The 21993-nt window shown below is 39.0% G+C and overlaps 1 protein-coding gene across 2 annotated transcripts in view; it reads right to left on the bottom strand.

The window, feature by feature from the left end:
* Positions 1-9155: 9155 nt before the first annotated feature.
* Positions 9156-21993, bottom strand: part of KCNJ3 (potassium inwardly rectifying channel subfamily J member 3) — a 191053-nt gene continuing 178215 nt past the window's right edge. The window contains exon 3 of one of the 2 annotated variants that reach the window (XM_075609364.1): positions 9156-11984. In XM_075609364.1, coding sequence (XP_075465479.1) covers positions 11395-11984 — 590 coding nt within the window. In that variant the 3' untranslated portion in view covers positions 9156-11394. The remainder of the gene's footprint in view (positions 11985-21993) is intronic. The other variant, XM_075609366.1, reaches the window with a different exon arrangement.

The following is a 21993-nucleotide window of genomic DNA, read 5'->3' on the forward strand; positions in this document are numbered from 1 at the left end:
TTGTTTCCTTTTGGTTGTGAATTTCAGTGTGATGGTTTTAGTTCTAAATTATTTGGGAGTTTTGGTTCTAAAACTGTTAAGCTTTTTTTAGTTTTGTATTTGGTATTGCAATGTAAGGTTCTCGTATATTCCGATTTCACATTCCAGTTTTGCCCATCTCGATTTAAAAATATAAACATTCACGTAAGCTTATACTTTGATTTGATTGCTGGGAATGTCATGCTATTTCTTTTCATACTGAATGTTGTGGAAAAAGCATCTAACAATTTTGCTTCCAATTATGTGATCATTTCTGTTGCAATTATCTGTTCCTGTAGGTTCCAGTAGAAGTGATGGGAACAAAGAATTCTAGAAAGTTTGGGTTAGACACAAATTAACTCTATGAAGGTTAAAAAAATAAAATAAAGTACCAAACAAAGGCATGGCTGAGTCTGTGACTATGTAACTAGTGTGGATAAGACAGTAGAATTATCACACGGCCCACTATATTACATCTATATCTCTTTTCACTTATACAACTAAATGTTGCGAAGGCTTATAGTTATGTAAATAGTTAAACAGCATACTTTATTAAAGTGGCTAGTAATAGTTAATGGCTACAAGAGCTGACACTCTAGTAGCAAACTTGGCCTTGTAAATTTTGTTGCCTCATAGTTTGTGGCGATAAAATTGAAATGTGAAAATAATACACTCTGGCTCAGATTCATCCAGGTTAGTGCCCCCGATCCAGTATCAACATCCATTCAAATCATTCAGAGTTAACGTATCGTTAACGTATCGACCGATGACGTCACCCGTCGCCACTGGAAAAAGTTGCACTTTAGTTTGGAGCGACGTCGCTTGCAACAAGGCCAGTGATGTCACGAAGGGGGCGGGCAGAGTGCAGTAGGCGCTCTGTGATTGGTGTAGAGACAGTCACATGGCGACTATCTCACCCAAAATCACATTTCAATGGTTTCAAAAATTTTCGTCGCTCCGTCGCCATCGCGCTTACTATAAGTGCATGCGACGGATCCAATGTATTTGTTTTGGCGCGGCATCGCCGTCGCCGGGCACTATAAGCGCAGCCTAACACATACAGTACCAGCACTTTATGAATCTGCCGCCATGTCTTATAACGGAAGGAGAAGGAGGAGTATAACTGAAAATCAGGATTATTTTAAACAGGGACAAGCTATAGATAAAGGGTGTGTGGTAAGGAATGGCTAATGTGACTGAAATGATGTAATTATGTAAATAAATGTGATTGGCTAATGTGATTCCTTTGTAACAATTCTATCCATCCTGCTATTAACCTGCATTTTAGAGCAGTGTGTGTGGGTGTGTGTGTGTGTTGTTACAAGGTGTTTGTATTTAATAGTATAAAAGTAAAAGACGTAAAAAATGACAGAAAACAGTAAACCCAACAAATAATCAAAAGTTTAATTTAGCTTTAGATAAAACTGAGCTCTCAGTATTGATGGTTACAAGAGTTTGTCAGATTGTACGATTGAAATATAAGTGTATCTATACAATGAAAGATTGCATGCCCAAAAATGCATTACAGTTGACGGATTTCAATTTTCATATGTACAATTTACAATATTAGCAATTCAATAGTACAGAGCACAGACCTGCTGTGCCTTTAAACTGAATAATCTTTATAAGAAGAGAACTAGGGCTTGGCAAATTTAATGTAGTTCCTATTTAACTAATATTAATATCAAAAAGCAGTGGTTGAAATGGGAGTTTACTGACTGGTACTGAGTACCATTAGATTTCCTTATTTCCAAATGTGCAGTTCAATGTTTTAAATAAAAAGAAAGTACATATTTCAAAATCTCTTCCTTTTTTGTTAAAAAGCTCTTTACAAAAAGTGATACCCTCCTGCAATTAACTTCACTACCTTTCCTTTTTAACGCGACTCAATTAGTGTGAAAATTACATTTTTAACATACTATCTGTGAAATCAATGTTTATGTAATATGCAACACATAGCTACATGCATTGTAATATAAAATAAACACTGAGAAGGTTTTTTTGAATGTTCACTGTTAACATTCATATTAAACCATATGAATAAAACAGGACAGATTGGGTGCATTCCCCTTTAGGCATAAAGAAAGTCTGTTATGTGTAATCATTAGGAAAGTAAGGTGTTAAGGTAACTCACTTTTATTCTCATGCTGCACTTCCTGTCTCGACTACTAAACTAGGGGTGGTCAACTCCAGTCCTCAAGCCACCCCAACAGGTCAGGGTTTCATGATATCCCTGCTTCAGCACAGGTGGCTCAATCAGAGGCTCGGCCTATGACTGAGCCTCTGATTCAGCCACCTGTGCTGAAGCAGGGACCGATTGAGCCAACTGTGCTGAAGTAGGAACCAATTGAGCCACCTGTGCTGAAGCAGGGATTGATTGAGCCACCTATGCTGAAGCAGGGATATCCTGAAAATCTGACCAATTGGGGGGGCATGAGCACCCCCTCTACTAAATCAGAGAAGCTGTGTGTTTTAAAAGTGTTTGAATACCCACAAAATAAACGTTATACTATCTACAATCTCCCTCCAGATATCTGATGAATGTCCCCTTGTTTCATAAAGAAGCTACTCATTGTTCTCATAAGGTGTCCCTGACTTCTGGAATTGTCTGCCGTATTTTCTTATCATCTGATCACTAGCAGGAAATGCAAGAACTAAGAACGATGATGGCAATGTGTTGCAGACCCCCTTAAAACGGCAACACTACCATTGCTCTCGTTAGATAAGTGACTCCTATCACTTAAAGAGCCTCGGATATAAAGTAGTGGAAAATAAGTAGCAATAGATCTCTCTCTCATCTTCATCACTTTTATAAAAGTAGCCATGACAGTGGTATTGTCTGTTGAAGTTAAAAGCTGTGGGCATGTACTGTCTTTTAAAATTCAAGAGTTTGTAGATCTTTGGGGCAAAGATATGTTTAGAAGTTATACATTATTTTATTAAAAGTGTCACATAAAATGGTTACGGTGTCTCAGTAAGCTAGTGGTCAGCTTCATCAATCAAAATATTCCACAAAACTCATGAGTGATACAAACATTTTCTTTCTAAAACAAGGATTTTAATTGCACTGTATTTTACATTTTGCTTGTCAACAACATGTTAGCAATTAGTTTCTCTTATAAATGTCTGAAAAAAATGCCCCATTAGATATTTCACACAACAAAAGCATTATGTGATATGATATCCCCTTCAAACCCCAAATGGCAGATTCCAGGGCAAAACAATCTGTTAAAAAGATTACAAAAAGTCTGTTCAGTAGAAATATAGGAAATATCACAATTTATGTGGTTGTTGCTCTCCTGCTTGTTAATCAGAGCAAGTTTAACACCCTTAAGTACAGATGCCTTAAACCAAGGAGCACATTCATGAAGTGCCGGAACGGATTATGGGACCCCTTCCAACATTAACTCTCAGTGATCCCTCTTTGATATGAGACCACAGGAGTCTCCCTCGAAGGTGGTAGCAGAAAGGCAGCCAAAGGGTGGCAGCCGTTTTCTGATGTTTGAAATGCTCTGTTACAATTCCCAAAAACATATATTATCTCTGACTGTCCATGAAATGTCTTTATATCGAATGTATAACCTCTGTTCATTTAATGTTACCATGCATTATCACCATAACTCTGTGCCCAGGACATACTTGACAACGAGAGGTGACACTCAATGTTTTACATCCTGGTAAAACGTTTTATAAATAGACATGAATGGAAGTTAAGCCCAGAAGAGGTACGATAACCCATAACGGCACTTGATTAGTTCCACTGAACAGACTTGCATGCTGATAAGGCAACACTGTAGGAAGTATGTAAGCAATACAGAGAATCATCAGCACATTTTTAAAACAGGTACACTTATACCACCTGTATGGCACAGTACATAGTACATTACATATATGGTACTGACAGCATCTTCAAGAACTCACTCATGCAGATTAGACGCAAGAAGTTCTTAGGACGTTCAAGCTGTCTTTTTTGAATAGATAATAAAACACAACTGCTTTCTGAACAAAAACTTCCCTGACATTATGAAAAATGTAGAGCTCTGACAAATGATTATTTGAGTTATCACAACCCTTTACAACTAAATTAAACTTGTTTAATGCAAGAAAAGCCTGCAATATGTTTCGGTATACAGGCTTCAAAAAGAGCAAAGAGTTAGGAAGCCACTCATGATTAGGCTTCAATGACAATTAACATGCTGCAGCATAAAACAGTATTGAGCATTGCTAAACATTTCCAACCAATATATATTTGTTTTCACTAGAAAATCTGATCTCCAGAAAATATAAACTGATTCATATTTTTGAATTAGTAACCATTGGCACATTCAACAACCCAGGCTCTAACCCTGATCACAGAACAATTCATTTAAATAGCACCCCCTTTGTCTGAACTGCGGGTATGAATGTTTGTTAAAAATTGGATATTGGCATCTGAAGAAAATGTTCTAAAATATCAAACTTTATCAGGTTTGACCCAAACTTTAAAAAACAAAACGAGTTTGACTTTTTCGGGAAAATTTGGTGAAAATTAGGGAATTTACACATTGGCATGCGAATTGAGAAAGAGAAGAAAATGTTTTAGAGAATTTTTATTGACCTTGGAAATTGAAAAATTCCTTGGGGTGTATGTATCAGCATAGAGAAAAGTGTGTTTAGACGCACTGCTACTGTGCGTTTTTTGGAGCATCTCGCTCATGTGTCCAGGACATACTTAATACATCGAGAGTTACCTCTCAGTTTTATCTCTCTCACACAAAATCCATATTTCAGGGTCTAAACTGAGCTAATGCCATCTTCAAGTATGAATTAATGCATTGTTAAATCCCTTCGTTAACTCCTGTATAGCAGAGCTCTGTGGATAGGGGTTGTTACAGGAGCATCTCTTTTGCTATCATTCGCACTAACGTCCGTTATACTAATGCAATTATCCGTTACGGCTGAAAACAGCACTTAACACTGCATTAGTGAGCTGGTAAAATCCTCGTTAGCACTCCTCCCTCAAAATGTAACTCCTGTTCTACAGATTAAGCAGCTCATAAACCAGTAGTGATAGTGATATAATAATTGCATTAAAAATGATTTAGCACACACACAGTTTTGTCCAAAGATTATTTGTACTCTGCAAACATGCATTTCTTTAACTCTATAAATGCACCCAGGCTTCGGAACGAAAGCAAACATTGCAGTGAGCAATCACAATTGTTTCACTGGGCAAAGGATTTTTTTTTTAGAAATATACAGTTATATATGTATAGTTATATGCTAACAAAACAGTGAAATATGGGTTGTCACAATTTCTTAAATGAAATATTTGTTGGCCACAAAATTTTTTCAAGTTGTGAAATGGTATTATTAGATTCACTAAACACTCAAACATCTCATGAAACATTTATAAGGGTTCATGTCAAAATGGATTTGAAGCAAAAGGGACACTGTGCGCTCATTTGCATGTCCCTTCCCAGAATCCCTTGCTGCAGTGGAAGCAGTGTATGATAGGATATAATGGTGAAAAGCAGGGTTGCAGACCTGTCTGAGACATGTGAATGTGCTCACAAGTTATATTTTAATTTGCTATATGCTATGCGGTAGAGGGTTTTGTCACTTTTTTACCCACTATAACTTTAAGGTGTGCATGAAACATTTAGAAATGCCCAAGAATGTTTGATTATTAGGGAGTGAGATACAAAGTTAGGAAACTGCATACTGGAATAAGTATAAGTAACAATAAGAACACATCAGAAGCCTTTGTTCAGCAGCAATCTTACAGTAGGATCTATAGAAATAGTTCTTCCCATAATGTTAAGCAAAATTTTTGCAAAATTGAAGGAATACCATTGAGAAAATGTCTCCTTTCAGTTTTACTACAGTGCAATGAGTACTATTAGTTGTATTGGCTTTCTCTACATTGAACACAATTACGTACTTGCATTAATACATTAGCTTTTTTTCTCAAGAAGCTGGAGGAAAACTTTTATCGAGTCCCTCTATGTCATATTCTACAGCATCACAAAATACATTTGTGTACAAAAAATTGCTGATATAAAAGAGTGCTGTGCATTAATTATTCATTGTAAATTGATCATATAGTCTGTTTTAGGGATGCATTTTTGTTCAACAAATAACTAGAAAAAAATCCAATATTTTGTTTTCTGCTGTATACTTATCTGTATAAATCTCGTAACAAAAAAAATATACATTAGAAAATAATGTACATTCACAGACATTTCCTGCTGTGCAAACCAGCATTTGCAAAGCAGTGTAGTGTCATGTTATGTACTGTACACATTTAAAGTAAGTCAATTAATAAATATGACATGTAAAGGTACAGTACAGTATGTGACAGTACATAATGCCCCTTGCATTAGGGGGACACAATATCAACTATTCACCTGGAGCTTGAGCAGAAGTATTGTAATCATTCTTTGGCTAATCAATAGAAGTATTTTTTTGTGAAACAGACTGCTGATTCTAGCCCTAACGGGCAGTGCTTGCCTAACAAATAGCCCCATCTTTTGGATATCTGTATGAGCCCGAGAATGTGGTTGCCAAAAAAACATTCATTCTTACAAATATATGGCACTGGTAGATACTTTTATAAGTACTGTAGTCATGTTGCTCAATGGACTAAAATGAGTGTTCTATCAATGTAGTGTGTACATGTGTAGTTGTCCTCACAAGTCAATTCTTAAGATCCAACATTTATCAGGTCTTGAAAGCTCATAAAAACACTACAACTTTAACGAAGTAACATTAACAAGATGTCCACAAGAGAATCTAGTTTTCTTCTACCATTAGGCAAACTGCACATATTCAATACAAGACTACTCTATTACATGGAAGAATCCTAGGTTATTTCATCTTCTTTTTATTCTAACAAATATGCCTTTTATTATTAATGCTTTAGAAAAAATCTTAATGGCAGCATTCTCATTTCCTATTCCAGCCAAAAGACCTCATTCATATGTATTTGTACAGAGTACAGAGTAAATGCTTATAAATACTGTATTAGCTTCTAGTGTGAGGTGAAAGAATTGTACTTCATAGCATACAGTATCTCTACAAATCAGTCAATAAGGACAATCTTTGCTTTTTGTTGCAGTGCTTCTCATCTTAAATGCAATGCACGCTTAAACAAGAATATGTTCCTCAATGAAAAATGTCATGAAATTGTGCTTTTGCAATAATTCAGTTCATTTTTATTTTAATGCTCTAATAAATTGTAAATTATGCTGAAAATGGCTGAAACCCTCAAATTATAAAATAAAAAGTGTGTCAGTGAGTGGACTGTAATGACATGAATTTGTGCTATTAGATAAAGAGTATGGTACCGTATTGCAGGTAAAGGAAATGTAATACTGAATGCACAGTGTTTAATGGTAAGAGACAGGGAGGTAGATACTGTATGTAACAATGAGAGAGGACATATATGTTTGTATGATGGCGAAATAGCATCACATACAGTATCTGACAGATATAAAATAAATATATGTATTACAAAGCATGTGTCAAACAAAGAAAGTGAAATGTGCATGTTTAAAGTAACCTAAACAAACCAATGCAAAAATGGAAATTAAAAAAAAAGACCTTTATTGAGTTAAATGATTGTGCACTGCACACCAGGTATCGTTTAATATTCAAAATTACATTCCACAATTATGTTATGGCTTTTTATGCAATCTAACGCAATAGTATTTTTAATTTAAAACTTTGAATTGGAGGTATTATTAAAAAACAAAAAACAATGAATACAATTTCACACAAAAATCCTTCATTGCACTGTATGTTATACAGTACAGGTCATGAGACACACTTCTGTGTGCAGGAAAAACATGTTTGCGTTGCTTGTACAGTAATATATATATATATATATATATATATATATATATATATATATATATATAACAAAACAATATACAGTATATATATATATATATAACAAAACAAAAAGGGACAGTGCGGGCTCCATAGTGTAAATAGTTAAGGTTTTATTAATCACAAGCTAAAATCGGTTCATTCACAGCATTGAGGACATGCGTATCGAACAAAAACACCCATCATCCGTGGTATCTCTGTCGGCCAAGAGCTGTAGTCTCGTGGCTGCATGCGTGTAAGTCTCTTCCTACAGCCGGGTACCTCCGAAATGTGCGTCCAATCAACGGCCCCCCAGCTGAACGGCACACGATTACTTGGTTCCGCAGCACTACAGCTCCCCTCCAATTCAACAGAAGCTCAGTGAGCTGGATGCTTAGTGTTGCCAATAGCGCCCTTACGCGTTCATCCTCTGAAGTCGCCGTCATATTTGCGACGAAACGCATAAGGGCACTATTGGCAACACTAAGCACCCAGCTCACTGAGCTTCTGTTGAACCTCAATGCTGTGAGTGAACTGATTTTTGCTTGTGATTAATAAAACCTTAACTATTTACACTATGGAGCCCGCACTGTCCCTTTTTGTTTTATAGAAGAATCGTGGAAGGTAGTTATTTCCTGCGGATAGCTGTTCGGTGTGTTCCAGTGTTTCTATCATTTTTATTTTTAAGATTTTATTTTATTTATTCCTTTGTCTTTCCCTTCCTTGTGTTTGTTTCCCTGTGTTTCCCTATTCCCATTCCTGTTCCTCTTTCCTTGTCATACATGTTGTTTGTTTGTGTGTTATATTCGTCTGGAAATTGCTTTTGATATAGGACACCAGCCTATGTATCTCTACTCATCTAGTTAGTGCAATATTAACCCATTCATTACCTATCATATTGGCGCTGTGATTATATGTGTTTTGTGATTTTATATATATATATATATATATATATATATATATATATATATATATATATATATATATATATATATATATATATATACATATATACACACACAAAAAGGCAATAATCATCACTCCTGGTAAAAATAATAATATGGCCTGGTGCCTGTACCTTAAAGATAAATAGAATATACGTTACCATCTGAGGACTGATAAAGTAGAGGCAGCACACAGTAGGTAGATAACAAAAAAGGTTATATTAGCTTAAACAGCATAGACATCACGATTAACCGACATTTCGACCCCACAGAGGGGTCTTTTTCATACACATCCCCTTGAAAAAGACCCCTCTGTGGGTTCGAAACGTTAGTTATTCGTGATGTCTATGCTGTTTAAGCTAATATAACCTTTTTGTTATCTACCTTCCTGAGGAAGTTCCCTCTGCGAGGACTGAAACGTTGGCTGCTCTGTGTTGACAATACACTTTGTTTTTTGATTTATGCTGCGGTGTGCTGTCTCTTTGTCATCAGGATCCCCCTGGTCACCATATGTCTACATTTCATTTATGGGACGAGCATCTGCCTCCATTGTGAATGGCATGTGTGCAAACTACCACGCAATTTACTATAAATATATATATATATATTATATACTGCATTTTTGAAAGATTAATATTTAATTGAATAATATTGCAGACAAATGTCATATTTACCAAGTGGTGGTATTCTATAAGAAACCTTCTGGTGCAGAAGGGAATGGGCCATGAGGTGTCTGCCAGAGCTGGGTAGTGTTTTATGGCATAGCACGGCTTAGTAAACATGGCTCATAATTTTAAATAGTGGGCATTTTTTTTATGGTAATGTACTGTATGAATGTCAAATGTACTCATACTATCTTGTAAATACTAATGTATTGTATGTATTGTATGTATTGTAATGTATGTATATGGTAGAGTACCCAAATAAAATTGGGTAAACACAAATATGTTTCCATGGAACTAATTACCATTGTATGGATAATAGCTAACAGATTGTCAACCAACTGGCCCTTTAAACCTAATATATATATATCTTTATGTGCCTGAGTTCCTGATGACTTTATTTTGTCCCAATAGATCTCATTCCCCTGTAATGAAAATAGTTTTAGCTTACAGAGTTTGACACCTATTTCCAGGTTGTATAGTGAAACTTGAATGAGCAGTTCCCAATGATCACACCCCATTCAAATCTCAGTTCTGTCAGAGCAGGGGGGTGCACTGATATTCCTAATAAAACACTGTCATTTTTTTCAGAGTTATACATTTCTTTATATCCCCAATAGTGTTGCTGCCCAATACACAGACGTGGCACACCTTTGTTGTGTATTGCTGCTTGCCTATGTATGGATTTTTGTTTTCAATACAAATGTTAAAACTTTGAATTAAAAATATGTGTAATATTTAGACAATAAATTAATAACAAATTATATAAATAAATGCAAAGGGTAAAGAAAAACTAAAATAAAAATGGATGCAAAAAGTATAAAATATTCCAAACGTAGCAGTTGTATTAATTGGCAGGGATATAAAATGATGTTTAAATATATATATTTCTTTAAATTACAGTTTTAAAGAGATAGCTTCCTTTTTACCCTATATTTAGGAAACAGTAAATATTGATAAATAAATTCTATAACAATTAGGAAAAATGCTTCAATAAGAATTACTGGATAAAGGAAAACATCAGGAAACATCATTAAAGCAGAAGTCTGTGTATCTGAACCATTACGTTGCTGTGTACAGTTTGTATAAGTGAAATTAAACTCTTAGTTAGCTACTTGCTGGTATTCCTATAAACTACAGTAATTAAGGATGTGGGAATTTCAGTGCATTATCTAATTACTGTATTTCATCACTCATGTTGTATAGAAACCAAACACATTTCTCAGACAATCTTAAGAGGCATAGCCAAAGAGAGAAGAGACATTGAAATGAATGTCATTGGTTATCCGTAGCCCGTCATTTTACAGCTTTTGTTTGGGCGATCAGAATACCTGCAAGTACAGAGTTCAGGTGGTATGCAACTGTTCTAAGATCAGTTACAGCAGCACAGCAAAATAAAATGTTGCAGAGTAAGTGGAACTTCTGTTTAAGAAATAATACATGCTCCAAAACTACTTGCATGGACACTTGGTTACAATCTATATTCAAATAATAAATCAACTGGAATAAAACGTTGCCCTTATAACCATTCTTATGATAGAACTACTAATCTTAAAAAATATGGGGATAGTAATGCCCCTTTCATATTTTAGATTATACAATATAGAGTAAGAATCATGCCATAAAACTATATGCAAAATCTGCACACTATTATTGCATGCTTGATGTGATACTACATGCCAATTAGTATTACTGTAGTTCCAGTCAGACCAAAAAAACATTTAAGGTCTGTTCTCAAACCACTATATGTACAGTACAGTCTTCATTACCTCAGCATTAACAATGTCCCCAGTTTGCATTTCATACAAAGGAAATGCTGTCCTATGTGTTTCAACAAGAACTGCATTTGTACGGTTCTCTTTGTATGATTAATTGGGTGCTTATCAACCGATAGTGTAAATAATGCCTAATAGTTTGTGTTATGAAAACCGGTCTGAATTCATTTTCCGTAATTTGGGTGGTAAGTTTCCATCCATTCTGCCTCCACCACCACCAGACAATCTTTGAAGCTTTGGTGGTAGATCTGCTATTGATTGACTTATTGAATCAGACATCATCTTTGTGGTTTTCATAACCAGTTTTTCTTCTGAATTGCCAGGTACTGAGCTTATTCGTTGAAGTTTCATTGGCAAATCGCCCATGCTATAAGCTTTCTCTGAAGTAGTAGAACTCATTCTTAGTAGTTTCCTGGGCAGATCCTCTCTGCCCGTCATTTTCTGCATTTTTAGAGTCATCTTTGTACTAATGTCATCTAGACTATTCAGACAGTCTACAGAATTATTTCTCTCTTTGCTATTACCTACTGCTGGTGTTATTAAAGGAGAAGACATGAGAAGCATTTCTTCTTGTTCTTTAACACTATACGGTGCAGTTGGAACTTCAAATGTTGCATGAAATTGTGAGTAGTCTACTTTAAAGAATCCTTCCTCAAGGGAAATAACAGGGTAAAAACGATGACCCCAGAGAACTTCATCTTCGGTGTATGATGTCCGTGCTTGGCAAGTCATTCCTAAAATCAGAAAAAAATATATACATTACTATTTCAAGATCTAATAAAGAAAAAAAACATCAAATATTACATTTCATGGTAATAGTGACAATTTAACATTTCATATTGATGGGAAGGAACTAACATATTAACTGTCATGTTTGGGCAAAACACATAACCCAAAAATGTGATCAAGTCTGAAGTTAAAATAACTAGGAATGGTTAACATAACATAAAAGGTCCGTTCTTAAAAATAGCTGTAACAACCCAAATTTCACTAGAATGTAGCCAGAGCTATGACAACATTTAGCAAACATGGCAGCAAATGACAGTATACTAAGTGCCATGTGACCTGTTGGCATGTTGACTTTTATTGCATGGTACATTTATTCGTGAAGCTTTCCATTTTTTTGCAACATGTTTCATTAAAAAAAGAAAACTTCACTTACTTTATGATCTCCAGCAAAAAAAAAAAATCCATCTCTAACCTTCACCCATTCCAACAGAATCAACATTTATGGTTCATTGCCAGTGAAAAATAAACGAATCTGAGCACACTACAACATAATTGAGGTATATGTATGGGTGGTATTACAGGGACATGTCAACTTTAATAAAGTCCAGAGCACTACACAATTCTATAGAAAAATTGCTCAATTTTGAAAAAAATTGTTTCGCTGGGCTCTTTCATTGGTGTTTTGGTTGGGGGAGGGGGAACAACTTTCTAAAATTCAAACTTTTGTGCCCATATGCGTATATATACTGTAGATATTTAAAATAAACTGTATTTTTTTAGATGGGGGAATTTTTATCATAATGTACAGTATCTTAAGCAAGGAAAGAATATCGACTAATTTACAATGAGAAAGGGTAGGAGCCTTTTTCTGAAACATGTAGGATTTGAAGGCTGCAGCCAATCAGTGGAGTTTATTTTATGATTTATATTATTTTATCAAATCTCGGTCATGAGCGGATTATTTCGACTGATTCTTGGAGATTAGTTGATGGGTAGTCTTTTGACTTATCTTAAAATCAAAGATCCAGATCCACAATAGTGCGCTAAATTTTAGTTCATTCATTCATATGAACGGGAGTCAAGGCGTGTTAAAGTTTTGCACCGTTTTGAGGATCCAAGTCCTAGTATTTTTTGGCCATCACATTGATTTTGTGTTTCAATGTACTTATTGACCTGCTTGCAGAAAAATGATTCATTTTTAGAGGCAGGATACACCAGTACAGTATACAATTCCCTAGACCATTTTTTAAAAAGATTTCTGTTATTGTAATTGATCCCATGGTGATTTGGTGCAAGATTTCAATTTGCAGCAATCTGTGAACATAATTATCTTTTATTGCCATCAAGATGTTTTGAAACTATTTAATTGCAAATGTAAGACTCATCAAAAACAGCTTAGCATTTTTGATTGGTAGATACACAAAACCTTTTTTTTCTTGCACAAACATTAAAAACAAACATTTTTTCAAGAGTTTAATGGCCAGTCCTATTCATATTCTAACATTTATGACCTAACTCAGGGGTGCTCAAACTTTTGTTGCTGCGCCCCCCTGCCTGCTTTCCACCAGTACTCGCGTTTCCGCCTTACCTTTGTTACATCACATTACGTCACATGACCCTGCGGTGTCATTTGACGCCATGACGTCCGAAGCCGGCTGAATCAAGGTAAGTGAGTTACAGAGGCCTTGTGCGGTCCCCCAGCATTTAATTTAAATGCCTTGGGCAAGAGCACGGGGCCTCTGTTATCGCCGTGCCCCCCAAAAAATATCTCACGCCCCCCCAGTTTGAGCAACCCTGACCTAACTTACAAATTATATTTAAAGTAAATAGAGTGGGTACATCTGACTATCTGAGTTCTACATTTAAACTGGGCCATCTTTTATGAAACAGAGAATAAGAAATTGCATGTGTATTATTAGTTACTTCTACATCCTACCAATCATATTGCATTGCTACTTTAGACAAATACTTCAAGAACATTTTATATACTAGAAAAATATCAATCTGATCTACTAATATTTTTGAACTATTAGGATCATTTTTATTAGTAAGACAGGAAAACACATTGGTTGCCTTCTGGAAATCTATTCTTTATGGAAATAGAAATATCATTTGTGAGAAGAGAGGCAACATTTTTTGGCGAATTTGGATCTGCAGCGGACCGACCGGTTCTTTTGATCCGCAGATTTCAGTTGAAGAATCTCAAAAAGGACAATTCATGTTTTGTGGATTTTTTATTATTACTGCCAATACACAGCGCGGATTCAGCAAACCATTGACGGATTTTTAAGAATCCGCCAACGAGTAGCTGAATCCATGGACTGGATTCTGCAAATCCATTAATAGATTGTATCCAATGGTGATTTCTGATGAATCCGCGCAGATTAAAACCGACCAAATCCGTTTGCGTATTTTACACTGTGATACGGATTTTGTCGGGAAAATGTGAGAAAATCGGGAAACGAATTTGGGTGGATTCGCCCATCTCTACTTGTGAGCACATTCACATGTCTCAGACAGGTCTGCAACCCTGCTTTAAACCATTATCTCCCAGCATATAATGCTTCCATTGCAGCGAGGGACTCTGGGTAATGACATGCAAATTAGCACACAATCTCACCTTGTACTTCATGTCCATTTTAACATGGACCCCTACAAGTATGACTGCCACATTACACATTCTTTAAGGAAAAACATTTTTAAAAGTAGTTACAGTATTTTACTCAAATTTGATTTGTATATCACAATCCCAGGAAATGGAACATACTGTATGACACCGATTCATAGTATCAGTTGCTTTACCATAGTATTTATGTTGCACTAGGGCTGAGATTTCTAAAAGCACGAAGCGGGGTCTAGCGCGCATTCTGCCGTTAACTGCTATTCGACTCAATGGCAGTTACCGCCAGACTGAGCGCGATAGCCAGAATCACGCTTTGATGAATCCCAACTTCAATCATATAATATTTCCAAGAAAGGACATAAAGAGACTATGTAAAGCAGAATGTTGTAGCCTTACGATGCCTTGGAGAAAGTTATTTACAGCAGTGGTGCTCAACTTTCTGTCCACAAGACCCCCCAACAAGTCAGGCTTTAAGGATGTCCAAGCTTCAGCACAAGAGCGACGTGTGCTGGGACATCCTTAAAATCTGACTTGTTGGGGGGCATTGAGGACTGGAAGTGAGCACTCCTGATTTACAGTATGCTTCTCCACATTCATGTACCAAGGTGCTTTGCTTAGTGTTTTGCCCACTTTCTTTAACCACCACTTGGAATAGTTATTTGCAGCTACAGGAGAAGTCAGGTCACACAGGAGAATTGTATTTATCATTTCTTATTTGCAGTTATTTATAGTGCTTTGACTGAACTACCATGTGGTGTCTACTGTGCCAAACACATGTGATTAAATCTCCAAAGAAGGGAATAATACAGCTGTAGCAAGGATTCTTTCACCTGCTGGTAAATTATGGTTAGAAAGTCTGTCATAGTCTGCATTATATCACTGCCATTGAATCCTATGGAAACTTTGTGGTGATATTGTATTGTATTGTATGTCTTTATTTATATAGCGCCATTAGTGTACATAGCGCTTCACAGTAGTAATACATGTGGTAATCAAATAAATAACAGATAATATAAATAACAGATCATGGGAATAAGTGCTTTAGACATAAAAGTAACATTTCGGAAGAGGAGTCCCTGCCCTGAGGAGCTTACAGTCTAATTGGTAGGTAGGGAGAACGTACAGAGACAGTAGGAGGGAGTTCTGGTAAGTGCGTCTGCAGGGGGGCAATCTTTATGTATCCTGTGTTCAGAATATCCACAGTGCTATTCATATGCTTCTTTAAGCAAGTGTGTCTTAAGGTGGGTCTTAAAGGTGGATAGAGAGGGTGCTAGTCGGGTACTGAGGGGAAGGGCATTCCAGAGGTGTGGGGCAGTCAGTGAAAAAGGTTTAAGGCGGGAGAGGGCTTTAGATACAAAGGGGGTAGAAAGTAGACATCCTTGAGCAGAACGCAAGAGTCGGGATGGTGCATAGCGAGAAATTAGGGCTGAGATGTAAGGAGGAGCAGAAGAGTGTAAAGCTTTAAAAGTGAGGAGAAGAATGGAGTGTGAGATGCGGGATTTGATCGGAAGCCAGGAGAGGGATTTCATGAGGGGAGATGCTGAGACAGATCTAGGAAAGAGTAGAGTGATTCTGGCAGCAGCATTTAGGATAGATTGTAGGGGAGACAGGTAAGAGGCAGGAAGGCCAGACAGCAGGAGGTTACAGTAATCAAGAAGAGAGAGAATGAGGGCCTGAGTCAGAGTTTTAGCAGTCGAACAACAGAGGAAAGGGCGTATCTTAGTTATATTGCGGAGGAAAAAGCGACAAGTTTTAGAAATGTTTTGAATGTGAGGGGCGAATGTGAGAGAGGAGTCGAGTGTGACCCCTAGGCAGCGTGCTTGGGCTACTGGGTGAATGATTGTAGTTCCAACAGTAATGTGGAAGGAGGTAGTAGGGCCAGGTTTGGGAGGAAGTATGAGGAGCTCTGTTTTAGCCATGTTGAGTTTAAGGCGTCGGAGGGCCATCCAGGATGATATAGCAGAGAGACATTCAGAAACTTTGGTTTGTACAGCAGGTGTAAGGTCAGGTGTTGAAAAGTATATTTGTGTGTCGTCGGCATAGAGGTGATAATTAAACCCAAAAGATGTTATTAGGTCACCTAGAGAGAGTGTGTACAGAGAAAAGAGAAGAGGTCCCAGGACAGAGCCCTGGGGTACCCCCACAGAGAGATCAATAGAGGAGGAGGTGTTAGCAGAAGAGACACTAAAAGTACGATGGGAGAGGTAGGATGAGATCCAGGATAGAGCTTTGTTCCGAATACCTAGAGTATGGAGAATGTGGAGGAGAAGAGGGTGGTCCACGGTGTCAAATGCTGCAGAGAGGTCGAGTAATATGAGCAGAGTGTAGTGACCTCTGTCTTTGGCAGCATGGAGGTCGTCAGTTATTTTGGTGAGGGCTGTTTCGGTGGAGTGAGCAGTGCGGAAGCCAGATTGTAGAGGGTCTAGGAGAGAATAGGTGTTGAGAAAATGGAGCAAGCGAGAGAATACAAGACGTTCAAGTAGTTTAGAGGCAAAAGGCAGGAGGGAGACAGGTCGATAGTTAGAAAGACAGGTAGGGTCAAGCTTGCTGTTTTTGAGTAATGGTATGACTGTTGCATGTTTGAAGGAGGATGGAAAGGTTCCAGAGCAGAGGGAGGAGTTAAAAATGTGTGTAAGCGTAGGGATTATAGTAGGAGCTAGAGGTTTTAGGAGATGGGAGGGAATGGGGTCAAGAGGGCAAGTGGTAGAGGGAGAAGAGGAGATCAACAGCGACACATCCTCCTCTGAGACAGTGGAAAAAGACTCAAGGAAGGCAGGAGGAGAGTTAGGAAGAGGTGTAGGATGGGGGGAAGAAACAGAGGGGATGTTCTGCCGTATGGATTCCACCTTTTCCTTAAAATAGTCAGCAAAGTCCTGAGCGGAGATGGAGGAAGGAGAGGCAGCTGAGGGTGGTTTGAGTAGAGTATCAAAGACAGAGAACAGTCGGCGTGGGTTAGACTTGTGCATGTTGATTAGTGCAGAAAAGTAGGCTTGTTTAGCTTGCGAGAGGGCAGAGTTGAAACAGGATAGCATAAATTTGTAGTGAAGGAAGTCTGCGAGAGTGTGAGACTTCCTCCAGAGGCGTTCAGAGGAACGAGTGGAGGAACGCAGCATGCGCGTGTGGGAATTTAGCCAGGGTCTAGGGTTAGAAGGGCGAGGGCGGCAGAGAGAAAGCGGGGCATGTAGATCAAGAGACGAGGACAAGACAGAGTTGTACTTTCTGACCAGGTTGTCAGGGTCTGTAGCAGAGCTGAGAGAGGAGAGGGAGGAGTGTAAAGTGGACTCAAAGTCAGGTAAGTGAATAGAGCGCAGGTTTCTGCAGAACCGGGGTGTAGATGGAGGTGGAGAAGGGGAGAAGCGAGATAAAGAGAATGAGATGAGATGATGGTCAGAGAGAGGAAAAGGGGAAATGGAGAAATCAGAGAGAGAGAAGTTTTTAGTGAAAACCAGGTCTAAGTAGTGGCCATCCTTGTGGGTGCTGGCTGCAGTCCACTGTTGAAGGCCAAAAGAAGAGGTAAGAGAAAGAAAGCGGGAAGCCCAAGAGAGAGAGGGGTCATCAATGTGGCAATTGAAGTCCCCAAGGAGAAGAACAGGGGAGTCTGAGGAGAGAAAGAAAGAGAGCCAGGATTCAAAGTGAGAGAGAAAGGCAGAAGGGGGATGAGTAGAGGTAGGTGGGCGATAGATGACCGCCACATGAACAGGGAGAGGAGAGAAGAGAGTATTCTGCATTGTAACCCAATATTCTGTGATACCAACAGATAAAGCTTGCTGCATCTGTATTTCATATTGTCTGTATTATGGAACCTAAGGATGTACTTGAAAATAAGATATATATCTCAATGTATTCTTCCTGGTACAACATTTTGAGCTAGTTCACGATAACCGCCTGCATGATGTAAAACAAGTTTTACTTATCTACTTGGCTGGAAGTCTTGCTTCTATAAACAACTACAGTAGGTCTAAATTGAAGGAAAACCATGTTGTATAGCCTCTCTCAAAGCTGTTTGTTTCAGCCCTTCAACACGGGCAGTCCTCTTTTGTCATGTGTGGGGTTGGGCATGCTCTCGGTCTGATTATTGGCAGGGAGATGCCCTAGCTTGAAACCCAGGACCATTTTTGCTGCAGAAGTTAACCTGCAGAAGTAAAACTCTGGCCCATTATTAATCCAGAGATAATTGATTTTCCGGTCTTAACAGTCATGTAGGTAAAAAACGGTCATGTAAATCAAGTTCTAATTAATTGCTCAGAACCTTTCGCCAACCCATATGTTGCTCCACAACTGTAAGAGAATTGGGAACAAACCTTTCAATTATCTGTTTAAAAAGATGTAGCCGAGTCCCCCTACCCTGCCTCCAGTGAGGGGGAGCTGCCCAGCTATTGAACTGAGCTCTGCACGATCGGGAGTGTGGGGGTGGCCATTTTGCAAATTGCGCATTGTGGCAAGGCGCACATGCGCAGTGGAGGAGGCGGCGGCCATCTTAGGATGGTTCTGCATATGCAGCTGTGGAAGTACAAGTCCCAAAATCCCTAGAGGGAGGGACTGTATCATATGGGACTGCGAACCCAATGGGATTGGAGTAGGAGGGAGAAACAGGATATCCTCTGTGTGCGGAAAGCCGCGAGGCAGTCCTGACGTAGGCCCCGAGGAGACAGGTAGTGTCCAGGGAGCTGTAGCTTCCTGAGCTAGGCCTAGATCTTGCCCCTAGCCCCAGTTAGGCCCTGAGCCAAATCAGAGGAGTGTTGCAGGGAAGGCCCCAAATAGGGACTCTTCCCATAAGTGTTATTAGTACTGCGCTGGTGACCGGACGGCCACGCGACGGCTTAGGACCAGGCCACAGGACCCTGAGACATGTGTGAGACCCTCCGGCTGGAGCTCACACTGAGGAGGATCAGGACCCTTACGAAAGGGGATTTGTGTTGGAAGCCCCGATACGTGGGATCCGCTCCAACTCACCATGCCAAGCAGCACCTGGGTACTGGCGTACAGAGACAGGTACCCAACGTTCACCTGCATACACAGGGGGAAGCACTACCTCACATTTGGGTGGGATTGCTGGGACAGGAACCAGGGGTTATTGGTGCCACAGCACCTCGGTACTTTGGGGGAACCACCACGTGTTGGGTCACTGTTTATACTGCGGGTACAGGTTGTTGTATGTTAGTGTGTGTGTACAAAAAAGCCTAGTTATATACATTTTGTGATGTATTACTTTGCATTGGTTCCTGTGAGGGGTTATCCCGCCAACGCTGGGATCCCTCATAAGTGGAGGCGTAGACGTAGGCCTCCAGTGAGCAGACAGGTACAGCAGCACGTGTAGTTCCCTTAAGCATAGGGAAGGGGGACTAGAAAAGGTTTCAATATTTGCATGCTACAGTATAATTTGAATCTTCTGCCTCCCCTTCTGCCTGTTGCTTAGTCTCTCACTGGGGTATATATCTGACAGTACAATTATAGGTATGTTACACTGATTATACTCTGTAGCTGTCAGCTAACAACAGGTTACATAAGTGACAGTGATCCAGCCTCTCTCCATTAGGCATGGTAATATGTCACAAAGCTACTTTGCAACATATTTATTAATTTTGGCAGGAAATCTTTTAAATTACGGTATTTTTATTTGTAAATGTCTCTAGATTTATCATGAACACATTTGTCTTTCATAATGCTACAGTGACATTTTCAACACATATTTTTGACCACATGTAACTACTATTACTGCTTTGCTTTTACCGGGATAATAAGGAGTTGCTAATTCATTGTCAAAACACCCCGCTGCAGGCTTGCGATGAGAAGTCCAGTGCGGACTCAGGTAATATTCCCAGTGCAAATATACTAATACAATGCTTTAACTTTCTAACTATATGTGTCTGTTACTGGTACTTATTGCATTTCATGTTCATTTTAATGGACCTGTGTAAGCATATGTTTGTCTTATCATATATTCTTTAAGGAAAAACATTTTTAAAAATAGTTATTACTCAAATTTGATTTGTATATCATAATCCCAGGAAATGGAAAATACTGTATGACACCGAATCATAGTATCAGTTGCTTTGCTTTAGTATTTATGTTTTTGCACTAGGGATGAGATTATAAAAGCGCAAAGTGGGGTATCATGCGCATTCTGCAGGTAACTGCTACTGTATTCAATGGAGGTTACCACCAGACCAAGCACACTTTGATGAATCCCGACTTTAATCATATAACATTTCCAAGAAAGGACATAAAGAGGCTATTTAAAACAGAATGTTGCAGCCTTTCGATGCCTTAGAGAAACGTATTTACAGCAGTGGTGCTCAACTCCAGTCCTCAAGACCCCCCAACAATTCAGGTTTTTTTTTCAACCAAAGAAGTTTTTATTCAGTGCATGGTACAATCATGACAATATCTACCAACCCAATGTCGTACATAAGGGTACTCATGTCAACTCATTTAGTATTGTTACGCGTAACGGACATTCTGGGGAGACTGACAGACAAACCAGACTTCCGACAAAGATACAACAGGGGAGAGGAAGGGAGGGGAGGGGGGGGAGGGAGAGGTGGGGAAGGGGGGGGGGGTGGATAGCTGCCTCAGCTAATTCCGAGATCTCAGGGGTCTCACGGGGGATCCCGGCTCTACCAGGTCCTGGGGTCAGTTCCAGTCTACAGTTTTTGCTCACCTTCGGGCGGGTACTACAGATACTGACTAGTCACCCTGCGACCTATTCTACTTGTCTCTTCCTCTCGTCTCGTTCATGTATCCCCTAAACATCCGCACACATCCAAGGAGAACGCGTCTAGAGCTATTAAAGCATTATATTGGCGGCATTGATCCCTGGGATATTGTTCAGGGCTAACCAAGGCGCCCAGACTTTTAGGAAATTTGTGCCGGTGTCGTTAACCAGACTCATTAACTTCTCCATCCGACATACATGCCAAATTCTATTTCTGATTTGTGGGATAATGGGTATCTCGGGTTGCTTCCACAATGCTGCGATTTCGCACCTCAGGGCAGTTGCAAAATGTGCAATTAATTTATGCTCCGACCTGTTTAGCCCCGGGGTGCGTCTGGCCAGCAGAAACAACCAGGGGTCAAAAGGGATCGTGCAATCGAGAATTCTCTGGAGCCAATTCCTGATGTCTTCCCAGATTGGAAGTATCTTGGAGCAACCCCACAGCATGTGCAGCAAGTCTGCCTGTTCCCCACATTGTTTGGGGCACAATGTGGGGTAACCCGTGACAAACTTTGATAATCATAGCGGGGTCAAATACCACCTCATCAGGACCATATACGCGTTCTCCTTTAATGTCGTGCAGATTGAGCTCTTAGCTGCTGCCAATATAATATAGTCCCAGTCCTCATCATCTAGTGTTTCCCCGAGATCTCTCTCCCATCTGGTCCTGTAACTA

This window comes from Ascaphus truei, chromosome 7 (genome assembly GCF_040206685.1).
Source record: "Ascaphus truei isolate aAscTru1 chromosome 7, aAscTru1.hap1, whole genome shotgun sequence".
In the NCBI taxonomy this organism is placed as follows: domain Eukaryota; kingdom Metazoa; phylum Chordata; class Amphibia; order Anura; family Ascaphidae; genus Ascaphus; species Ascaphus truei.